Consider the following 19,038-nt stretch of genomic DNA (forward strand, 5'->3'; position numbering starts at 1 on the left):
TTTTCACAATTATTGCATTTAATCGAGAACACATATTTGTACGAAGACTTGGTCACAACCCTAAAACTTCTCTAACTTTGTATTACACACAACATGGGATACTTTTATTGGCAGTGAAGAGGTAAACCACCACTGTGTCACCTGCAGTGTAGGAAATGTGCTCCCTTTATTCTGAGTTCTTGGGCAGACTGAGGGGTAACAAGGCCAATCTGAAGCATCACCTCCAAGCAAGGTCAGCAAAGCCAGCCACAGGCGCCACAGAGGGTCTTGACGGCCGTGCTTCTGTCTGGTGACTTCCACCACGGAGTCTCTGATGAGGCAGCAGCGCAAAAAAGTGAAATCTTTCTCCCATCTTCTTAGGGTTCATGAGCATATCATATCCCTGAAGTAACTGTTCCCTAACTGAAGGCTCGTGTGATTTATCTGCAAGAATCTGAAAAGAAAACCTGACTCAGCAAAAAGATTGAGTAGAAGAGAGTGCCAGTTACATGCAGCAGTGCAGATGAGTCCGGTACCCCAGTGAGGCAGTGCTCACAATGCGATTCCTACTTACCTACCTAAGGATCAGGGGTACTTACTGAAAACTGCAGTTTGCTGCGATTTGCATTTTTAACCAATAGCCCCAAATGGTTTGATGTCCAAGAAGGTTTAAGTATTTTTGGAAGAGCCTTAGAAAATTCGTAGCCATGAGTATGATTTTTTTAGTAAACAGGAACACTATTTGAAGTGTTAATTCTCTCTCATGGAGAATCACCAGGCTGTGCCACCCTCCAGCTGTCTGGTCACAAACTCCTGCACTACTAACTGAAAAGCTTGGAGCACAAAGCATCTGGCCAAAGGAACCTTAGGGCCGGCTGACCTTACTGTTTAGAGTCATTTTCAAAACACTATGAAAAATATTAATGAGAGTGACGTATACCTTCAGCCGAACATCAATGCCCATATTTTTTAAAAATGTTTGTTGTGTTATTGGGCCCAGCGAGGCTACTTGTCCTTGTGCCATTCTGCGCAGGTAACTGAAGTCCACGTCAGCTGTTAGGTCTGCCATTCCTGGGGCGATCAACACATCATGCAGCTTGTGGCCACAGAATCCCTGCAACACAGAGAAAGGCATTCCTACCCTTTTATGGTTACCACTCGCAAGGTTAGACACACACTATCGTGTTAGCACATCTTTACGCGGCAGCTCCTAACAAGGAACACATTGCCTAACCCTGTGATTCACAACAGACACTACACAGGAGCACCTTTTCAAGTAAGATGCTGTGTGGAAAATCAGATATAAAGTAGACAGTTGGGGTGGCAACAGATACTGCCCTTCACATTATTTAACATTTTCACTAAAGATTGTGGTGCTGAATGACACCTTATTCTCGGATGGGCAGGTTATCAGAATCTCAGCCGTGTTTTACAGAGGATCTCCATCAGCCACGTGTATCTGAATCGCCTGGTGTTACTGGACTCCACCCGGACGTGATCAGTCAAAAGAGGTGAGCTAGGGAATCGCATATAACAAACGCTCCAGGTTGCTTTGAGATACAATAAACTCAGAAATTCAGAACCACCACATGCAGAAAATGACTAGTAGCAAATAGTTAAATGCGTTTCAGTCAAGTAGCTGTATAACTGAACAGAACTGACTGAAGAACATTAAGAATCAATGTTTAGGAAAGGTAAAAATACATTTCAAGAGAAAGAAAGCTATATCAAAAATGTGATTTAAAAAGTCTGACTACTACAGCTAGGTTAACTCTGCAGAGAAGTATCAAGAAAACCTCTGAATGTAGACAATGCAGAAAAGTTTAAGAAACTGAAGACCTCTTTCCCTTTGTATTATTCTGATATGTCTTCAGTGAGGGGCGGGCGTTTTGGCACAGGTTAGGCCTCCACTTGGGATGCCAGCATCCCATATCAGAGTGCCAGTTACCTCCCACTTCTAATCCAGCTCCCTGCTAATGCACTTGGGAGAGCAGCAGAAGATGGCTCAAAACTGTGGGCCCCTGCCACTCACATGCGTGACTGGGATGGGCTCCAGGCTCCTGGCTTCGGCCTGGCCCAGTCCCGGCTGTTGCAGCCATCTGGGGAATGAGTCAGCAGATGAAGACGTGTCTCTCCACACTGCCCCCTTCTCTGTCCCTCTGCCTTGAAAATAGAGTAAGTTTTTTGTTTTTTGTTTTTTTTTTAAATCCTCAATGAGATTCCCTCTAGCAATGAAATCCTTATAAAGCAAGTTACTGAGTTACGCATACTCTGAAGGTATCCGTCTTTGTTCCATCATGGCCGTAATCAGCAATCAGCGCAGCACCTCCAGTCAGTGCAATACGTTGAGAAAGTTCCTGAATGACGACGCCGGCGTCGGGACACACTTCAACGTGATCCCTTTTTTCATCGTGCTGGTAAAGGAACAGTTGAAAGAGTCAAAACAAATCCTGTCAAAGAAATGCTACTTCAGGGATTCTTGGCTCTGTCTACAATAAGCATTTCTGAGTTACAATAAAAATAAATGCCTTCTCAACATACTCATGTTCTCCACACTCATGGGCATCCGTTTTCTGAAACAGAACTCCTGGTCGTTTGACGCTGTTCACTAAATTTACAAAGACATGTTGATCTCTTTAATAAAAAAGATGCATGCCTTCCGAAACCCCAGAAACCTAAGAACATTATCACTTCATTTATGTAAAATTACTTAGTTATGGTAAGTCTTATAAATACATGCCACTGGGTTTAAAACATGTAAAAAAATATTTTTATTTTGCCAAGAACAGTGCCTGGCACATAACAGGCACTTTTAAAATTGTCAGAGTTCCAGGCTCCTGCCTTCAGCCTGGCCCAGCCCTGGCCATTGTAGCCATTTGGGAAGTGAACCAGCAGATGGATGGTATCTCTCCCTCTCTCTCTCTTCCAAATAAATAAATCTTTAAAAAAAGAAATGGTGCTAAGAGGGCCTGCACTCTGATGCAGGGTGCTAAGCTGCTGCCTGGAATGCTGGCGTCCCACATCTAAGCATCAGTTCGAGTTCCAGTTGCCCTACTTCCAGGCCGTGTCCCTGCTAATATGCCTGGGAGGCAGCGTATAATGGCCCAAGTAGTTTTTTTAGTTCCTGTCTCCCATGCAGGAGATCTTTATGGAATACCTGCTTCTTGGCTTCAGCCTGGCCAAGCCCTTGCTGCTGAAGCCATCTGGGAAGTGAACAACCAGATGGAAAATCTGTCTCTCGCTCTGTCACTCTATCAACAAACCAAAAAAGTTGTGCTGAGAAGCAGCAACTGGTGCAGTGGTTAGCACGTCACTTGGGATATCCCATACTGAGTCTCAGCTCTGCTGCCTATCACAGCTTCCTGCTAATGTGTACCCTGGAAGGCAGCAGATGATGGCTCAAGAACTCGGGTCCCTGCCACACACATGGGAGATCTGTATCCAAATCTGGGCTCCAAACTGCAGCCTGGCCCAGCCCCAGCTGTTGCAGGCACTTAGTGAACTAGCAGATGAAAGATCTCCCCACCCCTACCCTACCTTTCAAATAAAATGAAAACATTAAAAAGAAACAGATTTCAGGGCCAACACTGTGATGTAGTGGGTAGAGCTGCCGCCTGCGGTGCTGGCATCCCATATGGGCACCAGTTCAAGACCTGGCTGTTCCACTTCTGATCCAGCTCTCTGCTATGGCCTGGGAAAGCAGTGGAAGATGGCCCAAGTCCTGGCTCCTGGCTTCAGATTGGCACAGCTCAGGCCTTTGTGGCCAGGTGGGGAGTGAACCAGCAGATGGAAGACCTCTCTCTCTGCCTCTCCTCTCTGTGTGTAACTCTTTCAAGTAAATAAATTTAAAAAAAAAATAGACTTCTAAAAAATTATGCTGAAAGACTAAATGATATAAATCCAACATAACAAAACAGACCCTCTTAAGTATATTATGAAGCCATCTGTTGGGACACAAAGTCTCCCAGCAACAGGACGTGTATCCAGAAACATCAGCTAACAAACAGGTGCCAATGTACCTGAGAGCTTTATTAGCCAATACGTTCAACTATTAAGTAAAATGTAAAATGACAATACGTATCAACTTGACTGGTGTACTTCTGGTCCCTCTTACCCCTCTACTAACATGAACTAATGACTTGCCCTCATGTTTCTGCCTAGCACGGCACAGGCTCACACAACAGGTGCAGAGTCTGATTCAGAGTCGGATCTCGGCTTATTAGATGCAGTCAGTTACCTTCCTGGCTGTTTCTTTATACTTACATAGGTCGATTGTGAGGATTAAATAAAGTAATAACCACTTAACCTCTAGTGCTGTTAAAAACAAATGACTGCGGTTTCACATGAGAACCATGAAGTCTGCTTCCTGGGGCCAGGCTCCCTCTCATCGCAGCCTGCACCGAGGTGCCAGGCTGTGCTACCACTCGCCCCACTCACAGAAAGGGGGACGTCCCTCCCTCCTACGTCAGTGCTCATCACATCCGAGTTTACAAAGAATCCTAACTCCCAGGCCCAGGCACTCAGCTCTTAGTAGCTCTATGAATTTGTCAATTAGGTATTGAGAATATGACAAAATAAAAGCATTGATGTTTTTAACCTGATAACTTATACTTTGCAGAAAAAATTTAATGCATAGGCTTCGCAAGCTTTTAAAAATGGCTAACTTCTGAGAAATTCTTAGTTACAGCTCAAAAAGTAGAAATCTTTGAGCTGGAAAAAAAAAAAAAGGTAAAGAGGCAGGCACCACAGCACTGGCATCCTACATGGGCCCTGGTTCAAGTCCCAGCTGCTCCACTTCTTTTCCAGCTCCCTGCTAATGCACCAGGGAAAGCAGCAGAGGATGGCCCAAGTGCTTGGGCCCCTGTACCCATGTGGGAGACCTAGAGGAAGCTCCCGGCTCCTGGCTTTGGACCAGCCTAGTCCCTGCCATTGCAGCCATTTGCGAATGGAACCAGAAGATGGAAGATCTCTGTCTCTCCCTCACTCTCTCTATCTCTGCCTTTCACATAAATAAATATTCTTTAAAAAGGACTAGTATCACTTCCCTCTTAACCATTCTTCACAAAATTTTAATTAAAAACAAACAAAAAAATGCTCACTACACTTAAATACTTTTAAAAACACAGTATAAAAAGCAGGCAATCCAAGGCCCAAACATTCCTGAGAAATACACGTTTTTTCCTGAATCTTTATAAACAACCAGGATGGGCATCTGGTGCAACAGGTAGGGCACCAGTTGGGACCCTCGCATCACATACTGGAGTGCCTGGGTTCGAGTCCTGGTCCCGCTTCCAATTCCAGCTTCCTACTAATGAAGACTCTAGAAGACAGTAGTGACAGCTCAAATAACCGGTTATTGCCACCCACATGATCAGGTTCAATGCTCCTGGCTTCAACTTGGCCCAGCCCTGGCTATTGGAGGCATCTGGGGAGTAGACCTGCACATAGAAGATCTCTGTCTCTGTGTCTTTCAAATAAGTAATAAATACACACCAAAGTGCACAGGCTCTTGTGATCATTCCTCGAAACCCATAGAAAGCAGTCAAGAATCAAATGTAGACCCGGGTGGAAGCATGGGAAAGAAGGCACACTCCGGCCCAAGGACAGCAGTGGTGATGAAACTTAACAGTTGTTTTGAGAATGATAAAATACAGAGTAACACATGCAAACTGTTACCAGCTGCCAGCGTTACTTTACTACAGTCTGTGCTAGCCTGCTCCCACAGACGTCACACTCTTCCCACCAAGTGGACAACATTACCGCCACCCGACAGTCTGGAAGCAGAGCAGGCACCGACTCTGCTGAGTGGGAGCTGACCGATTTTCCGTCGTTACGTGACATCAAGGCCACACACTTAAGACATGATTGTAACCCATTTTCTTCGCTCTAGATCCTCTGCACTTTTCACTATCAATAAAAACTTCTTGGGGCTGCTGCCTGCAGTACCAGCTTCCCATGTGGGCACCAGTTCAAGTCCCGGCTGCTCCTCTTCCAACCCAGCTCTCTGCTGTGGCCTGGGAAAGCAGAAGATGGCCCAAGTCCTTGGGCCACTGCACCGTGTGGGAGACCCGCAAGAAGCTCCTGGCTTCAGATCAGTCCAGCTTCAGCTGTCGTGGCAATTTGGAGAGTGAACCAGCAGATGAAACACCTCTCTCTCTGTCTCTATAACCCTGCTTTTCTAATAAATAAATAAATCTTTGAAAAATAAATAAAACCACTCATCTGTTCCTAGCAACTCTGCCTGTAAGGGGACTGTAAAACAGTAACTCAGAAATCAGACTTGGAAGATTATTAGCAATAAAAGAAACATAGAAAAAAAACTGTATTCCTACGTGTATGAAGGCTTCTGCTGGGGTGGCACAAGGCGCCAAGACAAACCTCAGTTTATCAGAAACTTGCGGATCAGTATCGATGAGCACTTCTCGCCATCCTTGTGGTGTTTTCTAAACAACACAAAACACATTTTTGTGAGTTCTCAAAATCGCCTCTACCAAAAATAACTATTAGCTTTCTCCTCAGAAAATCAGTAGCAGATACATGTAGAAGAACAAACACCTCACTGTGTAAAACTTCAAATGCTTCACTGCATTTCCTTGGAACGACTCTGAGCAGACGGCAGGTGTGCACTGCTGATGCACGAGAAACAGTAACGGAGCAGGCGATGAGAAAAAGCAAGGAGCACGGGCAGGGCCTCCCAAACGGAAATGAACCAGGAGCTGACTACCACACGCTTGTGAACACACGAGTGCACCTCGGTGAGAACTGCTCTGAGCCACAGGAGTTAACAGCAGGCAGAGGCCGGCGCCGCGGCTCACTAGGCTAATCCTCCGCCTAGCGGCGCCGGCACACCGGGTTCTAGTCCCGGTCGGGGCGACGGATTCTGTCCCGGTTGCCCCTCTTCCAGGCCAGCTCTCTGCTGTGGCCAGGGAGTGCAGTGGAGGATGGCCCAGATCCTTGGGCCCTGCACTTGCATGGGAGACCAGGAGAAGCACCTGGCTCCTGGCTTCAGATCGGCGCAGCGCCGGCCTTAGCGGCCATTTGGGAGGTGAACCAACGGAAAAAAGGAAGACCGTTCTCTCTGTCTCTCTCTCTCACTAACTGTCTGTCAAAAAAAAAAAGTAAGCAGAAATACACTGCCACCAAACCTTAAATTTCCTCTCACAAAGAACAAAGAAAAATTCTGATCTTTGGAATCTTAAAATTTTGCTAAAAGGAATCCTTTACTACCCATACAACCCCTTAGCACCTTCCATTCCCCCACTTCATCCAAGAACTAAGAATTCTTAACCATCAGGGTGATCTAGCCGAGCGTTGAGACATATGCATCCCTCATTGCACTACCTGGGCTCAGCCCAGGCTCTGGCTCCTGATCCCACCTTTCTGCTCACGTTGACCCTGGGGAGAGGTGATGGTTAAAGTAACTGGGTCCCTGACACACCCACATGGGAGGTCTAGATTGAATTCCCAGCTTCCAGCTTTGGCTGCAGGAAATTGGAGAGTGAATCAGCAGATGGGAGAGATGTGTGTGTGTGTCTCTCTCTCTCAAATTTTTCTTTTATTCTAAATAATTCCCCCACAAACATTAACAATTTAATATTTCATTTTTTTCAATCATTTATGTTAATCAAATAAAGGTTAAAAATAATCTTAATAAGCAATGTTCACAGACCAAGTAAGTACATGTTCATTCTTGCAACTGCAGGCCTTTTGTTACTCAATTAAAAACTTGAGGGGCTGGTGCTGTGGCACAGCGTGTTAAAGCCCTGGCCCAAGGCACCGGCATTCTCTATGGGTGCCAGTTCTAGTCCTGGCTGCTCCTCTTCTGATCCAGCTCTCTGCTATGGCCTGGGGAAGCAGTAGAAGATGGCCCAAGTCCTTGGGCCCCTGCACCTACGTGGGATACCCGGAAGAAGTTCCTGGCTCCTGGTTTTGGATAGCACAGCTCCGGCTGTTGCAGCCATCTGGGGAGTGAACCAGTGGATGGAAGACCTCTCTGTCTCTACCTTTCTCTGTAACTCTTTCAAATAAATAAAATAAATCTTTTTAATACTTGAGGTTTTTCTCCAATACCTGAAACTTATGCACAGGAAGAACATCGAAGAATTCATGTGCAAGATAAAAGCTGTATCCTATTTAAAAAGAGAAGAAAATAATCAATGTTTCAGCATCTTAAAATTCTTTTCAACTATAAAAAATAAATTGCCTAGCTCAATATTGTGACCTGTGATGCTTCCATTATCATCACTACCACAGAATTCTCCTCTTTGTGGAAACCTACTCTGTAGAGCACATGATGAGTTATGATTGTTCGCATTCTTCATGTAACAGAGAACTGAAATACTGGAGTATCAGTTAAATCTTTTAGTCAGTGCTAACTCAAAGAAATCAGAACTCAAATGTGTTACCTGCAAGAGAATCTGAATTTCTTAAAATTATCTAGAAAGCTTTAGGTGCCTTGCTGCAGATCATATCTCCACTTTAAGTCTCAGCCGGGAGGCCGGCGCTGTGGCGTAGCGGGTAAAGCTGCCATCTGCAGCGCCAGCATCCCACATGGGCGCCGGTTCAGCTGCTCCACTTCTGATCCAGCTCCCTCTAACGCAATGCCCTGGGAAAGCAGTGGAAGATGGCCTAAGTGCTTGAGTCCACCAGCAGATAGAAGACCTCTCTCTTTTTCTCTAACTCAGCCCTTCAAATACATTAAAATGAATCTTTAAAAACACAAGTTTCAGCCAGGCCTCTCTAAAAGGAGATGCACATCAGCGCAGGATTTTATCACCACACCCTGCGAGCCTTTAGGCAAGAAAGGACTTCGAAGATGAAATGATTAAACTATGCCTGTCAACAAACGCCCTGCCTTCAGCCCCAGCTGCGCTGAGCTGCCTCATCATCAGGACCACCTCGGCCCAAGGGAAATATTGGCACTTATAGTGGAGATCCACACGAAACACACTTTTCCTGCATGTCAGGCTAGGCCAGCTTCTACTACAATGCTGTTTCTAGAAAAAGAATTACTCTAGGATAAGGGAATTGACAACAGTAACCCAAAGTAAAAGGTTATGGTTATCTATCACTACCGTTAGGGGCTGTGATTAAAATTCTCCCACTAGTCAATCTAATTACCTTTTGGGACATCCTGCAGATTTCGGTACCAGCAAACTGGAATCCCAGTCTTAGAAACACCTTTCATATACACTGGGGAGTCAGCATTCCGCTCTAACGGGACCTTCTCTTCAGTCAGCGTCACTGCTTGAATCTCACTTAGTTTTTGGCTCACCTCCACCAGATGTATGGAAATGTCACAGTTTTTCAGCACAGATCCAAGCTGACTAAACACCTAGTTACAAAAGGAAAAAAAAATCAGTAAGTAGATTTTAAATTTTCTAACCATTTACCTCAGTAACTTAGAAATATTTAGTAGCAAAATGATTTGTTCCTTTACCCAGGCTGCTTTCCAGGAGTTTATAAGAATCAGAACCTACTAGAATTCTTAAGCATAATCTGTGTAAGAAGTGAATGATGCATAATTTGGCTTCCTAATGATAAATTATGATTAACAAATGAAAATACAAGATTAGATCCAATAACAATGGTTTAGATTTTATATATATATATATGTATAATTTTTTTTTGACAGGCAGAGTTAGTGAGAGAGAGACAGAGAGAAAGGTCTTCCTTCCATTGGTTCACCCCCAAAATGGCCGCTACGGCTGGAGCTGCACCGATCCAAAGCCAAGAGCCACGTGCTTCTTCCTGGTCTCCCATGCGGGTGCAGGGCCCAAGCACTTGGGCCATCCTCTACTGCCTTCCCAGGTCACAGTAGAGAGCTGGACTGGAAGAGGAGTAACCGGGACAGAATCCGGTGCCCCGACTGGGACTAGAACCTGGGGTGCCAGCGCTGCAAGCAGAGGGTTAGCCAAATGAGCCATGGCGCCGGCCTAGATTATATTGTTTTAAAAATACTTCCATGAGGGGCTGGCACTGTGGCAAAGCAGGTTAAGCCACTGCCTGTGACACTGCCATCCCATATGCTCACCATTCAAGTTCCAACTGTTTCTATTCTGATCCAGCTCCCCCCCTCCTTTTTTTTTTTAAGATTTTATTTATTTATTTGAGAGGTAGAGTTACAGACAGTGAGAGGGAATGACAGAGAGAGAGGTCTTTCATCCGCTGGTTCATTCCCCAAATGGCCACAACGGCCAGGGCTGTGCTGATCTGAAGCCAGGAGCCAGGAGCTTCTTCCTGGTCTCCCATGTGGGTGCAGGGGCCCAAGGACTTGGGCCATTTTCCACTGCTCTCCCAGGCCATAGCAGAGTCCAGCTTCCTTCTAATGCACCTGGGGAAGCAGTGTGAATGGCTCCAGTACTTCGGCCCTGGAGACCTGGATGAAGTTCCTGGCTTTGGTCTGGCTCAGTCCTGACCATTGCAGCCATTTCGGGAGTGAATCAGCAGATGGAAGATCTGTCTCTACTCCTCTCTCTGTAACTCTCTGCCTTTGAAATAAACAAACAAACTCAATCTTAAAAAAAAAAAATAGACACAGAAATAAAATGTACATAGCTTTAGCAAAGCCTCCATGTCTCTGAAATAATCTTATCTTTGAGATGAGATGTTCTCAGGGAATTCAATGTTAACGACAGGGGCCAGTGTTGTGGCGTACCAGGAAAAGCCACCACCTGCAGTGCCGGCTTGTATGGGCACCACTTTGAATTTCAGCTTCTCTTCTTCCAATCCAGCTCCCTGCTAATGCACCTGGGAAAGCAGTGGGGGATGGCCCAAGTGCTGGGGCCCCAGCACCCACAGGGGAGACGCAAGAAGCTCCTGGCTTCCGACAGGACCAGCCTGACCATTGCCGCCATCTGGGGAGTGTCCCAGCAGATGGAAGAGCTGTCTCCCACTCTCTTGCTATAAATCTGCCTTTCAAATAAATAAATCTTTAAAGGGAACGTTAATGGAAGCGATAACTCAAAAAGTTAGCTCCACAATCCTATCACATTTTAATTTTTCTTAGCTACACAATATATTTTTACTGTTATAAACATACAGGGGAGAAAAAAATAGTGTTTTGCCAATATTTAATGCTAAAATTTAATGCCAAAAAGAAAAAAGTACATCTCTACTCTTCATCTGAATTTAATTCTCATTGGTCATTTGCCTCTTACTTTTAAGGTATGAATATGTAAATACAGAATGATTTCTCCAAATTTGAGGATTTTTTAAAAACAAAAAAAAAAGATTTATTAGGGCTGGTGCTGTGGTGTAGCAGGTAAAGCCTCCACCTTCAGTTCTGGCATCACATATGGGTGGCCAGTTCGAGTCTTGGCTGTTCCACTTCCAATCCAGCTCCCTGCTGATGTACCTGGGAAAGCAGTGGAAGATGGCCCAAGTCCTTGGGCCCTTGCACCCATGTGAGACACCCAGAAGAAGCTCCAGGCTCCTGGCTTCAGATCAGCCCAACTCTGGCTGTTGTGGCTGTTTGGGAAGTAAACCAGCAGACGGAAGACCTCTCTCTCTCTCTGCAACTCTGCCTTTCAAATAAATATATAAATCTTTAAAAAAAAAAAAAACAGATTTATTTATTTGAAAGAGTTACACAGAGAGCAAGAGGAAGAGACAGAGATCTTCCACCCACTGGTTTCCTCCCCAAATGGCTACATCAGCCAAGGCTGGGTAAAGCCCAAGCCAGGAGCTTCTTCCAGATTTTCCAAATGGGTGCAAGGGCCTAAGCATTTGGTCACCCTCTGCTGCTTTCCCAGGCCATTAGCAGAGAGCTGGATCAGAGTGGAGCAGCTGGGTCTCGAACCAGTGCCCATATGGGATGGCCAGCGCTGTAGGCAGAGGCTTTACTTGCTACGCCACAACACCGGCCCCCCAAATTGAGTTTTGAGATGAAATTGGGAAAACGTCCCACCAGAAAAATCCCTCAAAAGTAAAACCCAAATACAAACAGTGGCAGGCATCTGGCAGAGCAGATAAAAGGCCAGCTGGGATGCCTGAATGCTGATTCAAAGAGCTTGGGCTCAAATCTCTGCTCCACCCCCAAGGCCAGCTTCCTGCTAACACACAACCTCAGAGACACCAGGTGATGGCTCAGAGAGTTGTGGGGGAACCTGGATTGAGTTCCCACCATCTGGCTTTGGCCTGACCCAGCCTTGGCCATTGTGGGCATCTGTGCTGTCCCAGTCTCTCTCAGTGTCTCTTTGCCTTTCAGACAAATTAAAAAATAAGATTTGGTCCCTAGGGTGGTGCTACTGGCAGGTGGTGGAATTCTTAGGAGGTGGGGCCTCACGGGAGACCCTGGAGTGAGGTCAGTGGGGCTGTGCTCCATGGAGGTGGTCTTCATGTGACGTCCTGACTTCACACAAGAGGATCACTGTCAAAGCCCGAGTTCAAGCCCACCCCCCTGCTTCCTGGCCTGCCAGGCAACCCGTCCTCCACAGAAGCTCTGCAATTACCTTCCAGACCCTCACCAGCTGCCCAATCTTGGACTTGCACCCCCGAATTTGTAAGCCTAAATTCTTTTTCTGTTTACAAACGTAGTCGCCTGAGGGATTTTGCTGTGGTAACCAAAATCTAATACAACGTACACTGGACTTAGAGACACACTCTTATTACTCACCCTCAAAATATCCCCTGCGAGGGTTCCCCTACCAGGGCCCAGTTCCACCAGCTGGAAAGCTGCACTTTTTCCAGTGGCCATCCACTCACTAATGAACCATATCCCTAGCAGCTGTGACACAGAAAAAAAAATTAAAATATAAAGTATAAAAGTATACCACAAGATTCCACATAGTTACACACTTACACACACTGTGCCCCCCCCCCAAATTTACAAACAACCATATCTAGGTTATTTAACATGGACATACTTGGATACACACACAGGAACTTCACAGGGGCCATGTGACAATACACACCATTAGAAGCTTAATAAAGGGATATAAAAGTCCCAGGACACAGGTAAGAAGATACCACTTATGGAAAGGTACTAGCATTTGAAAGCAAATATACATATATGAAATGGTATTATGCCATTTCTTCATATTCACCTGATTTAAATAATTAAGTGGCTCTTAGGTATACTTGGTTGGTTAATACCTAGGTTCTAACGCATCTTGTGCACTACCTGTTTCTAAATTCATCAAAGGTACTTATAGGAAATACATGAGCTCACGCTCTGTTTCTTACAGGCAGACTTCCATTGTAACAATAATTAACTCATTGTCGGGGGCTTGGAGCTTCGTCTTGATGCCACTGGTCTCCTTCATCTTCTCTCTCTTCCTTCTTCCACTCTCACACTGCATCCAGTTCTCCTCTTTCCCAGTGTCCTTACTTCTGCTTCTTCCTTTCACCTGTCCCTCTCACCTCTCCATTACCTTTTCCAGAGTGAACTATCAACTTCTCAAAAGTCCTCACCACCATGTGCCTTGCTCTATTGCCTTTCCATTTCCTCTGTATATGCTAAAAAGCCAAAACTGTGATCAATCAAACAGTCTATAGGACAGTGACAGAAATACAATTTGATCTGCTCTCAAGCTACAGTATGAGTTTCTTTCATAATTTACATTGGATATTACCTCCCCAAAGATCTGACTTATTTCAGGTGAAGTAACGAAATCTCCTTTTTCTCCCAGCATGTCACGGTACACATAATATCCCTGAGTAAAAAGAGAAAACAAATTGATTTCAAAGAAGGCTTTTCAGACCACCTCCAAATTCTTACAATAATGTATATAATGAAATAATTGCCTAGCAGGAAACTTCTTTCTCTAAATACTGCTGAGAAGGATAAATATAGTGTCTTTACTTAAATTTTACAAATCAATCATTATCTTGCAGATCTGGTTTTAAAAAAAAAAAGTTACTCTGACTAAAGGTGGGAGTGCTGCACTCTATCCCTACACTCCACACCCTTCCTCCCTCCCTGCTCCCACAACCTAACACACTAACACCCTGCCTGCCCCTCCAGGCTCCTCTCCACAACCCTGACTTTCCATTTCTAACTAGCCTTGCCTACTGATAAGGTTCTGCCTTCTGCCCCGGGAGCTGGTTACATGAGAGTCTCCACTTGATGAAAACTCCTCGAGCTGCATGCTTGCAAGTTATACCGTTTTCTACGTAAGCATGTGTCACAATTTAAAAGCTTTTCTTTTTCAAATAAGTTCCACTTGTCCACACATCCAGGTTATTAAAAGTCACACCCTTCTCCCTTCGTTTCTCCCTGGCAATCTTACACGATCCTTTGAATCTACTCAAATCCACTTCCGCCAACCTCCTCCTCCAGTCCTCCAGCCTCCTGTTCCAGGGCTTCCTTCCTGACCTGACTCATGCACCTGTGTTCTTCGCCAGAAAGAACAGTTCCCTGGGGGACAGGACTATGTGTCACTTAGCATCCTGGCCTGAATTTTCACAGAATGTCAAATCTCCAAAAAGCACTGACAACTCTGTTAAACAAGCCCCTCACTCCAGCACCTCACTCTCTGCTGTGACACAGGCTCCGGTTCCCAGGCAGGAAGGGAGAATGTTATACAAGCATACTTCCTCAGCTTCCCACCTGCCCCTGTTCTCACCGAGGAACTCACCAGGGTGAAATCCCTGCACCTTCCCTTCTGACCCACTCCTAACCCCTGCACTGTGCTGAGTTGCCATCTTCACTCAACATCTTATCATCTCATTCTTACCATCTCTCTTCTGTGACAGCTTCACCATTTCCCCCTCAGCATTAAAACAAATCAAGGGGCCAGTGCTCTGGTGCAGTGGGTAAAGCCACTGCCTGCAGTGCCAGCATCTCATATGGGCACCAGTTTGAGTCCCAGCTGTTCCACTTCTGATCCAGCTCTCTGCTGTGGCCTGGGAAAGCAGTAGAAGATGGCCCAAGTCCTTGGGCCCCTGCATCTGCGTGGGAGACGCAGAAGAAACCCCAGGCTCCTGGCTCCAGCCATTGCAGCTATTTGGAGAGTGGGCCAGCAGATGGAAGACTTCTCTAACTCTGCCTTTCAAATAAATAAATAAATCTTTAAAAAAAGAAATCAACTCATTCCTATCTTAAAAATATTGCTTTCCACTCCACACAGCATCTCCCTTCTAGTTGTCCTCTTTTCCTTCATAGGTCAGCATTTCAGGAGTGTCCAACTCCTCCATGTGGTACAAACCACTGCAGTAGCTTAGTGAAGCCTACAGTAGATCCTTTCATAAAATGTTTTTATATGCACAGAACTTAAAACACACAGAATGACAGAAGAAATCAACTGAATATTTATCAAGTGTTTAAAGGTATGATATAATGAAAGGTTATATATATACTTCTTTACAAGTATTTTAAAAAACAAAATCAAGCCCATGCCGCGGTTCACTAGGCTAATCCTCCGCCTTGCGGCGCTGGCACACCGGGTTCTAGTCCCGGTTGCCCCTCTTCCAGGCCAGCTCTCTGCTGTGGCCCAGGAGTGCAGTGGAGGATGGCCCAAGTGCTTGGGCCCTGCACCCCATGGGACACCAGGAGAAGTACCTGGCTCCTGCCATTGGATCAGTGCGGTGCGCCGGCCGCGGCGGCCATTGGAGGGTGAACCAACGGCAAAGGAAGACCTTTCTCTCTGTCTCTCTCTCTCACTGTCCACTCTGCCTGTCAAAAAATAAAAAATTAAAGTTAAAAAAATCAAGCTAAAGACCTAATGATTAATGAGGTTTTTGAAGTAGAAATGAGCACAGTGGTACTTTGAGAAGCCTGTGATGACCACTGTATTGTGACGATATCAGATGTACTGCAATAGTATCAGCAATTTTCACTGATGACAAAGTCACAGATATTGCTCATTACCTGAGTTCATAACAGAAGAAATGCTAAATTTCAGTTGTAAGTCAATAAAAATAATGGCATAAATTTTTTCCCATCCAAGTTCATGAGGCCAATCATTTCTATCAAGAGTCTCTTGGGTAAGGACCCCAACTCTAGGGACAGCATTGTGGTACAATGGGTTAAGCCACTGAATGTGATGCTGGCATCCCACAGGAGTGCCAGATCCAGTCCCAGCTGCTCCACTGCTAATCCAGTTCCCTGCTAACGCACCTGGGAAAACAGTGGAAGACAGCCCCAGTGTTTGGGCCCTGGCAACCGTGTGGGAGACACTGATGGAGTTCCAGGTTCCTGGCTCAGCCTCAGCCCCAGCCTTAGCAGTTGAGATCACTTAGGAAGTAAGCCAGCACCTACCTCTCTCACACCTTGCTTTCAAATAAATAAATCTTTGTCAGACCTCAATCGTGAATTCCGGACTTATTCCAAATCTTACTACTGGGAGGCCTGCCTTTTTGTAGGTCCTTTCTCCCTGGTTCTCTGCCATTTAACACCATGTACATACTGATGACAACCAAATTTACTCATCTCCAGTCTTTCCTCTGGATTCCACCCTTTTTTAAAGATTTATTTATTTTATTTATTTGAAAGACAGAGTTACAGAGAGAGGTAGAAGACAGAAAGAGAAGTCTTCCATCCGATGGTTCACTCCCTAATTGGCCGCAACAGCCGGAGCTGTGCTGATCCAAAGCCAGGAGCCAGGAGCCAGGAGCTTCTTCTGTGTCTCCCACGTGGGTGCAGGGGCCCAGGGACTTGAGCCATCTTCTACTGCTTTCCCAGGCCATAGTAGAGAGCTGGATCAGAAGAGGAGCAGCTGGGACTAGAACCAGCGCCCATATGGGATGCTGGTGCTTCAGGCCAGGGCTTTAACCCGCTGGGTCACAGCGCCAGCCCCTTGATCTATTTATTTGAAAGGCAGAGTTACAGAAAGGGAAAGAGAGAGAGAAAGAGAAAGAGAGAAGTCTTCCATCTGCTGGTTCACTTCCCAAAGAGCCGCAAAGGCCAGAGCTAGACTGGTCTGAAGTCAGGAGCTTCTTCCGGATCCAGAGCCAGGAGCCAGGAGCTTCTGTGTCTCCCACGTGGGTGCAGGGGCCCAAGTACTTGGGCCATCCTCCTCTGCTTTCCCAGGCACATTAGCAGGGAGCCAAATCAGAAGTAGAGCAGCCAGAACTGGACCCAAATGGGAAGAAGCAGGCAGTAGCTTTACCTGCTAGGCCACAGTGCTGGCCCCTGAATTCCACGCTTAACAGTCAACTGCCCCCTTACTATCTCCACCTGAATATCATTGCCATCACAGTATGCGTAAGACTCAGCACCTGATATAGATCCTTTTCTCAGGACTCCTACAAACGTAATCCTCTTGTCTCAATCTCAACACCAAAAACACGACCATCACCCAATCAATTGCTCAAGCTAAAAATCCAGAAATCAGTCATGAATCTACCTTTTCTTTCACCCTGCCACACCAATCCACTAGCAAACGCCGTCACCCACTTGTCACCCCATTTCCACTACCACCACACTAGGTGAGGCCTCCCCCTCACAGCCATTGCCCACAGGCATTAAAGACCCCTGCCTTTAACACACCCCTGGGCGCAGGAGTCACTCCACCACATCCAACTGCAATAGGCCAACCCAACCCCAGAATTCCCCATGTCACATCTCAACCCAGCAACACGTGAGATATTCCAAACTAAAGGGCTACAGGCTTTCCCCAAATGCCTCCGTAGGGCTTGCAGGTCAGAAAGCTGCGACTCTGCTTCACCCTAGAACACTAACGACCGTGACCCCCCACTCTCAGGAAAACCAGAATACAACACGCTTCCGAATCCCGACACAGGCAGCATTCCAGGCAGCTGGTCTCCCCCTCCGCACTTCCTTCTCCAACAGCGACGATGCACCATGCACCAGCAGCACTGCAGGAAAGTCATCCGCCCCTCCCCACAGAAACCCGAGCGGCTTCACTCTGCTTCTGAAACACCCTTGGAGCTTGCCCTCTGCTCTCAGGCGCTGCCGCCGACGTGACCCAGCCCTGACGACTGACAGATTAATTTACCCACTCCCACGTCTTCGGGGATGGCTCTTCCCTAGGTACCCCCGAGCGCGGCTGCGGACCTTCAGGCCTCCCTGCCTTGACCCCACCTTGCAAACCTGCCGGCACCGGCCGATCCTTAGGCTCCCCGACCCATACCTTGGCTGGATTGGTCAACACCTCCTTCATGTACTCGGCCACAGTGATGGGGCCAGTGGACTTTATTTTATACACCAGATGCCGCAGCATTGGCGTCGTCGGGTTCTTTTCTGCCCGCTCATTCCCAGTGCAAAAGCATTTCCCTCTCCAAAGACAGGGAAAGACTGGGGAAGAAAACAGATTAAACAGGTCCATTGAGAATATCAGTCTTCACACGAGCAAGCACCTTTCAACCCAACTTCGTTAACCCTTACCCCACAGGCTGACTCCGTGCGGAGGACGCCCAAGCGCGTCGAGACTTCTCCCCCCACCACGCAGCCCCCCGGCGTCTGCGGCCAGACTCCTCTCCACCCAGAGTGCCTCAAGCTGGATGTGAGCGTCCGGACCCCAGAAGCCCCCAGCTGAAGAACTGGGACAGAACCCCAAGTAGTACGGGTTCTGCAGCACTGACACTTACCCCCGCGCGCCGCAGAGCACAGCCAAGCCCGACCGGACAGCAGCAGGACGCTCATGCCGAGCTCGGCTGCCCGGGGACGCACCGCCCCGGGGGGTGGGGATTGCAGCCATTTCCGGGAGAGAACACGCCCCCTGCAGGAAGTACGTCACGGGACAAGCGGAAGTGAGCTGTGGCGCTTGCGTGCGCGGCGCGTTGGTCATGGCTGCCCCCAAGGCGCGTTTGGAGTTCCACGCCAAGCGGCCCTGGCGCGGGGAGGAAGCAGTGGGCGATCCTGACGAAGAGGACGAGGATGATAGCGGAGAAGCCGAGAATGGGTTCACCCTGGAGGAAGTGTTACGGCTCGGAGGCACCAAAGTAAGGGCCGGAGGGCCCCAGGGGAACGGGGACTGGGGCCGGGGAAAGCCCACCGCTCGCGCCGAGAGGGAAAGGAATCCTGGACCACCCAGCCGCGGAATGTGCTTGTCGCATTTCCAGCACTTCTCTCCACTGCCTTTTACGAATCGAACCCTTCAGGTTGATCTTTTATGCCTTTTTCGGGTAGTGGACTATCCTCCCCTTCTGTTGACG

General features: G+C 47.0%; 2 protein-coding genes across 3 annotated transcripts in view; one reads left to right on the forward strand and one right to left on the reverse strand.

Moving 5' to 3' along the window:
- On the reverse strand, positions 1–18,614 carry NDUFAF7 (NADH:ubiquinone oxidoreductase complex assembly factor 7). 2 transcript variants are annotated; one of them, XM_002709761.5, is made up of 10 exons: positions 18,472–18,614; positions 18,015–18,178; positions 13,554–13,634; positions 12,596–12,706; positions 9,100–9,313; positions 8,050–8,108; positions 6,312–6,422; positions 2,250–2,393; positions 920–1,093; positions 1–433 (listed from the first exon to the last, which is right to left on the reverse strand). In XM_002709761.5, exons 1-10 carry the CDS (start codon positions 18,524–18,526, stop codon positions 218–220), a joined length of 1,329 nt encoding a protein of 442 aa, XP_002709807.2. In that variant the 5' UTR covers positions 18,527–18,614; the 3' UTR covers positions 1–217. The 2 variants fall into 2 exon arrangements, with proteins under 2 accessions (XP_002709807.2, XP_051695660.2); XM_051839700.2 differs by lacking the exons at positions 12,596–12,706; positions 13,554–13,634.
- The window catches only part of CEBPZ (CCAAT enhancer binding protein zeta), a 24,033-nt gene continuing 23,600 nt past the window's right edge, over positions 18,606–19,038 (forward strand). The window contains exon 1 of the mRNA XM_002709920.5: positions 18,606–18,825. Coding sequence (XP_002709966.3) covers positions 18,670–18,825 — 156 coding nt within the window. The 5' untranslated portion in view covers positions 18,606–18,669. The remainder of the gene's footprint in view (positions 18,826–19,038) is intronic.

This window comes from Oryctolagus cuniculus, chromosome 2 (genome assembly GCF_964237555.1).
Source record: "Oryctolagus cuniculus chromosome 2, mOryCun1.1, whole genome shotgun sequence".
Taxonomy (NCBI): domain Eukaryota; kingdom Metazoa; phylum Chordata; class Mammalia; order Lagomorpha; family Leporidae; genus Oryctolagus; species Oryctolagus cuniculus.

Excerpts from the sequence above, each read along its gene's own strand:
- NDUFAF7 (XM_002709761.5), bottom strand. The coding sequence starts at position 18,526 with ATGAGCGTCCTGCTGCTGTCCGGTCGGGCTTGGCTGTGCTCTGCGGCG. Across the intron at positions 13,635-18,014 it reads TGTTGACCAATCCAGCCAAG|GGATATTATGTGTACCGTGA; the intron begins GTATGGGTCGGG and ends CTTTTTACTCAG. Across the intron at positions 9,314-12,595 it reads TCGCAGGGGATATTTTGAGG|GTGTTTAGTCAGCTTGGATC; the intron begins GTGAGTAATAAG and ends TTTTGTAACTAG.